Source organism: Nelumbo lutea, chromosome 5 (assembly GCF_056320005.1).
Source record: "Nelumbo lutea isolate HS-2025 chromosome 5, American lotus-T2T, whole genome shotgun sequence".
NCBI classification, from domain to species: domain Eukaryota; kingdom Viridiplantae; phylum Streptophyta; class Magnoliopsida; order Proteales; family Nelumbonaceae; genus Nelumbo; species Nelumbo lutea.
In genome coordinates, this window is record NC_142688.1 from 77,160,375 (window position 1) to 77,165,670 (window position 5,296).

Here is a 5,296-nt window from a genome sequence, read left to right on the forward strand (position 1 = left end):
CGCAGCTGTTTCCTAAGTCTTGCTTTGGGAACAATCTAATACCCTATAATTATATTAATTTTTATTTTCTCGGGATCGTTTATTGCTTAAAATATTTGAGAAATTAAGTAAAAAATTACAAAATTCTCTTCTTAGTCTCATTCCTTTGACTTGCTTTCTACGATATCTTTAAGAGTTTAAGCCTGACCCGCCGGCGTCGTTACCGGCGTCAACTTTTTGACATCACATACTTTGTTGACACCCATGAGATATATAAAGTTTGTTACACCCCCCACGTAGAAACGGTTGTTAGAGCCTTAAAGGTTGAGCCAGTTCACAAAGAAGAAAGGAAAGATTACGGCTTTGTACTTGTAGCTGCCTGCTTTTGCTTAGGGGAGAAACCTCACCGGAAAAGATGTCGTCGTCGAACGGAGGGGTGCCGCCGGGGTTCCGGTTCCATCCGACAGATGAAGAGCTACTTCACTATTATTTGAAGAAGAAGGTTTCTTTTCAGAAGTTCGATTTGGAAGTGATTAGGGAAGTGGATTTGAACAAGATGGAGCCGTGGGACTTGCAAGGTAAAGTGAATTGCTTGGTGAAGTCTCTATGTCCAGTTCTATCATCACCATGACTGTTAGTTAGAGTTGTGATAAGCTTCTGGTTCTGTCACAACTTATACTCACGTTAAGGAAATACAAGAACACAATTTACAGTGTAGCTTTTAGTTTACTAGCTAGCTAGAGATGTTAGGGACCTGCATTAGATGCATTCATTTCATTCATCGATCTCAAAGCAGTTCAGGCAATAGTCTAATATTAATTCTGGGCTGTGAAAGTTTAAGCTTTTCATGTATTTTTATTGATTGGAATTGTTATGCTTTAATTGTTACTTGAACCTCGTAATTCTAAAGAGAGACGGTACTTGACCTTGAGTAAATTATTTCATGATAATTTGTGTTTTCTTCCAAAATATTGGCCAAATTACAGGGTAGTTCTAATTTTCTAGAGATATATGTAGGGACCCAGATGAGGTGCAATTCATGCATCAAAGTGTTTCAGTTCCTTAATTTCTTGGTGTTGTGGTGTATATCTTTTTGCCAAAAACCTTCAAGTGTAGAAGAGATAGAAATTTGAGTAAATTCCAATAAAAGCACAGACAAATCAGTAAGTTGGATTATATTTTCCATGACATAAGTCAAATTGTAGACTAGACTGGTTTATTACATTTTCTTAATTCTTCCTTTCACAATCTTAATTCTTCAAAGAAAAATCAAGATTCAAATTTCTTTTTTTTTTTAATTATATATCGAACAATTTACTGATGGAAAAGATTCCCTGATCCCATCTAAGAATGCAACCCTACTTTTAAATTGCATTTAATTTCATGGGATATATGCACTTCACTATAATATGAATATAATTAATTATGAAAATGGATAAAATTAAATATACGAGCCAACAATTCATACTTAATTGTATTAAAAGTAGTTAGTTTTGTTTTCTTTTAATTTGTATTTTGATGATAGAATATTGTGCAACACAAAAATTAAAATATATGTATAGAAAGCATATTATTGTAAATATACTGAATTCTATTCTCAAAGATGCATATATATGTTGAAGAAATACTTTTCTAGCCCATCAAAAATTTCATTTAATTTTATATATTGATATTGGATTAAATAAAGACAAAAAGGAAGAAAGGAAAGAAGAAGAAGAAAGGAAAAAAAAATAATAAAAGGCTTAAAACGTGGCTTAAGATAATTAATATATATAAGAAATTATTCCTCTAGTTTATATTAGCCAGGAAAACTTAGGTAGAGGAACAATATTGGATTCTCTTCATGAAGATACTTGTATTAATCATGGTAGAAACTTTTACACTCTTACCCAAAAAAATACATGATCTTCTACCGAAAAAAAAAAACCCTACAAAATACTCCAAATAATAATAATAATAATAATTAATTCTTTCTTTTCTCAACACTTGATGATAGCAGGCTGGTTTGTTTCTCTGAATTAATCAGAAAAGTTTAAGGTGGGGGTGTTTACAATCTTCAGAACTGGAGGATATATAGAAGAAGAAGATAGCAAGAACAAAATAGCACCACCCAACAAGTGCTTTTTCTGAAGGGTATTTACAACTTCAATCAGAATGAACAACGTAACTAAGCAAATATGTGATAGCAGAAAGAGTAACTCAAATCAAGTACTTAACAGCATTAATTTCTATATTGATGAAGAATGTTTTGTAATACTCCATATTGCGATCGAATACTTATTTGTTTAAATGGTTTTGTTTCTTGCATTTCCATATACGTACATATATACAGAGAGGTGTAGAATAGGGTCAACTCCACAGAATGAGTGGTACTTCTTCAGTCACAAGGATAGGAAGTATCCAACAGGATCGAGGACGAACAGAGCGACGAGTGCTGGGTTTTGGAAGGCAACGGGCAGAGACAAATGCATCAGGAACAGCTACAAGAAGATTGGCATGAGGAAGACCCTCGTCTTCTACCGAGGAAGAGCTCCCCATGGCCAGAAATCCGACTGGATCATGCATGAATACCGCCTGGAAGACAGCGATGACTTTCAAGGCAATTCCACTGTAAGAAAACCCCACGATCTCTCTCTCTCTCTCCACCTGTGTTTCAGATTAGGCCAGGTTGTCTCTGAGGAAATCCTGTTAATAGACAATGAGGACCTAAAGCTAGAACACACGGGACGGTGCATACGTAGCGTAGAAGAGCAACCACTGGAAGAGCAATCATTCCAAAGGGACATCCCATCTAATCTAAGGGATCAGATACACCAAAAGTCAATCCAATTGGACAATCACAACCATCGGATTATTGCCACCTGGACTGACGTAACACGAGACCCAAATGGTTGATCATTTGACTGGTGGGCCATGACTTGCACGTGTGACACGTGAAACACTAACCTGTGAATCAACTGTGTCAACCCACACCACATATTAAAAACAACCCTTTAGGAGGTTTAGTAACGCTGAAGCTACAAAATGGTATTTTAGTCAAAGCTTCATATCAGCTCATTGCATTTGTCCATGCATGGCATTCAGCCATGTTCTTGCTCGATCATCTGTTATATATATACCCTGTTTTTTCACTTTTCCCAATTCAATTAGTAATTGGGTCCTGCTCAGGTTGGCTCTCTTCCCAACCCAAACCCAAATGTTATGGATGGCATTTAAGTTATTAAAAGGAGGTTGTGAGTAAGGTTCAAAGTATGATACGTATGATGTCAGTGGCTTCCCGATATGTACTTATAGGAGTGTATCGGGGTTCTGACCGGTTCAAGGGTGGAGGAGCTTTAAACCGATCCCTCTGAATCGATTTTGAAAAAAGAAATAAAAAAAGTGATGAAAACACTATCGAAATTGTCCGATATGCCTCTATCGATGTATCAGGCGCATCGATATTTTAAACCTTGGTTGTGAGCTTCATAATGATATATAAATAATTTTTTACTTAATTATTTTACCTAAAAGAAAAAATAATAAGCTATTCAAGCTCGAATTTGGTTTAGCTCAAAATCATATGCTTGAGTTCAGTTCAATTCAACTTGAGCTCGAATGTGAGTCAAACATCCTATAAAAATAAAAATTATGCATATAAAAAATTATTTTATATTTTACATACAAATATTTAAGAATTATAAAAATTATTTATTATCATACACATAAAAAGTAATATATATATATATATATATGTGTGTGTGTGGGTATGTATATATATAAGCATTAGGCTCACAAGCCTCACCAGCCAAGTTTTATTAGGTTTAACCTCGGTTCAATTAGCAAATGAGTGTGTATATTAGATTCAAATTTGACTCAATACTCAATTTAGATTAAATTGAGCTTTTCACAAAGCAAGCTTGAATAGCTTGTAAAAAACTTTATCCATTAACTAATTTGTCTTTTTGGGTGTGGTCGAGTTGGAATTTCTAGCTAGTCCAATTCATAAATGGTTAAGATGATCTATTAGCCATGAAAGCATGCATACCATGCATGCACAAAAGTAGGGGGACAGAGATAGAGAGATAGACATCAAGTGAGACTATGTGTGTATGTGTTCTATTATATATAATTTCAATTTTCAAATACCTAATATATATATATATATATATATATATTAATTAAGAAATTAAGATATATGGATGACTATGTTACAGGAAGACGGGTGGGTGGTCTGCCGTGTGTTCAAGAAGAAGAATTTGTTCAAGGTTGGAAATGAAGGAGGCTCAAGCATGGGATCAGAGCACCAACTGAACAACACATTGGGCAACAACCAACCTCGGGCCCTTACTCTGAGAGACACCCAGCAGTACCTACGACGACAACATGAGCATGGTCCGAGCTTCGACCTCTACAACAAGCCCGAGCTCGGCCTCCATTACTCGCACATTCCCGTCCCTCCTTACTCCACCATGCAATCCCAAACCCTTCTCCCCGGCAGCCACAGGGCCGTCGGTTACGACTTCTCCCCTCTCCCGTCTGAGTCTCCGGTCATGGCGGCCAAAAACCTCCTCTCAAACCCTAGGGAGTGTGACAGCGGCGGAAGCGAGAGTCTCGCCGGACAAGTACATTACCAAGCTCAGGCATGCGAAGGAGGGTTAGAGGTTGGAACATGTGAACCAGCTCAACAGGGACTCAATGACTGGGCCATGCTTGACAGGCTTGTAACTTCTCATCTGGGTCAGGAGGATTCTTCCAAAGGTGTGAGGTTTGGAGATGCAAATCCGTCGTCAGTACATCAAATAAACCAGCTCTCACTCCGTGGAGAGATGGACTTCTGGGGCTACGGGAAATAAAGATGATTTTTGTCGGATTGAACTGAAACAACGGATCATGGATTAGAGAAGAGCTCAACACTAACTAGTCCAGACCCTGTCTGTGAATTGATGATATCAAAACATTTATATCTTTATATTTGTTTTAATGTAAGTATAATTAATGGACTATTTGTTAGTGGGGGGAGAGAAAGTAAACCAATGTTTTTACCAACTTCTCCTCTTAATTGGCTTCCTTAGCTCGCTTTGTTATTGTAATATTTCTAATTGTTTGTTTTGTCCTGTTTGGCAATTCTTTTTCAAAGATCTTTTAGGCTTTTAGAAGTCCGGTAGACCAAAATGGTCTTTTTCTATTTGGCTAACGAAAGCCTGTTAGACCGAAAGGCAAATCCCAAAAAAGACTCTAAAAGACCAAAGTGGTCTGGATCTGAAAAGCCTCGAGCCAAGATTATGGTCTATGCGTGCTTCTTGGCTTTCCGATGCTTTTGACAAAAGTTCGAGAG

General features: G+C 36.9%; 1 protein-coding gene across 1 annotated transcript; it reads left to right on the forward strand.

Annotated features, from left to right (window-relative positions):
* The first annotated feature begins 367 nt into the window (after positions 1-367).
* LOC148852987 (protein BEARSKIN2-like) lies at positions 368-4,814 on the forward strand. Its single transcript, XM_088947163.1, has 3 exons — positions 368-557; positions 2,312-2,589; positions 4,176-4,814. The coding sequence occupies exons 1-3, from the start codon at positions 395-397 to the stop codon at positions 4,812-4,814; spliced, it is 1,080 nt and encodes a 359-aa protein (XP_088803289.1). The 5' UTR covers positions 368-394.
* Positions 4,815-5,296: the final 482 nt, after the last annotated feature.

Bases quoted from the DNA above. Each gene is read 5' to 3' on its own strand.
- LOC148852987 (XM_088947163.1), top strand. From the start codon at position 395: ATGTCGTCGTCGAACGGAGGGGTGCCGCCGGGGTTCCGGTTCCATCCG. The intron at 558-2,311 runs GTAAAGTGAATT...ACATATATACAG, and splicing joins GGAGCCGTGGGACTTGCAAG to AGAGGTGTAGAATAGGGTCA. The intron at 2,590-4,175 runs GTAAGAAAACCC...ACTATGTTACAG, and splicing joins ACTTTCAAGGCAATTCCACT to GAAGACGGGTGGGTGGTCTG.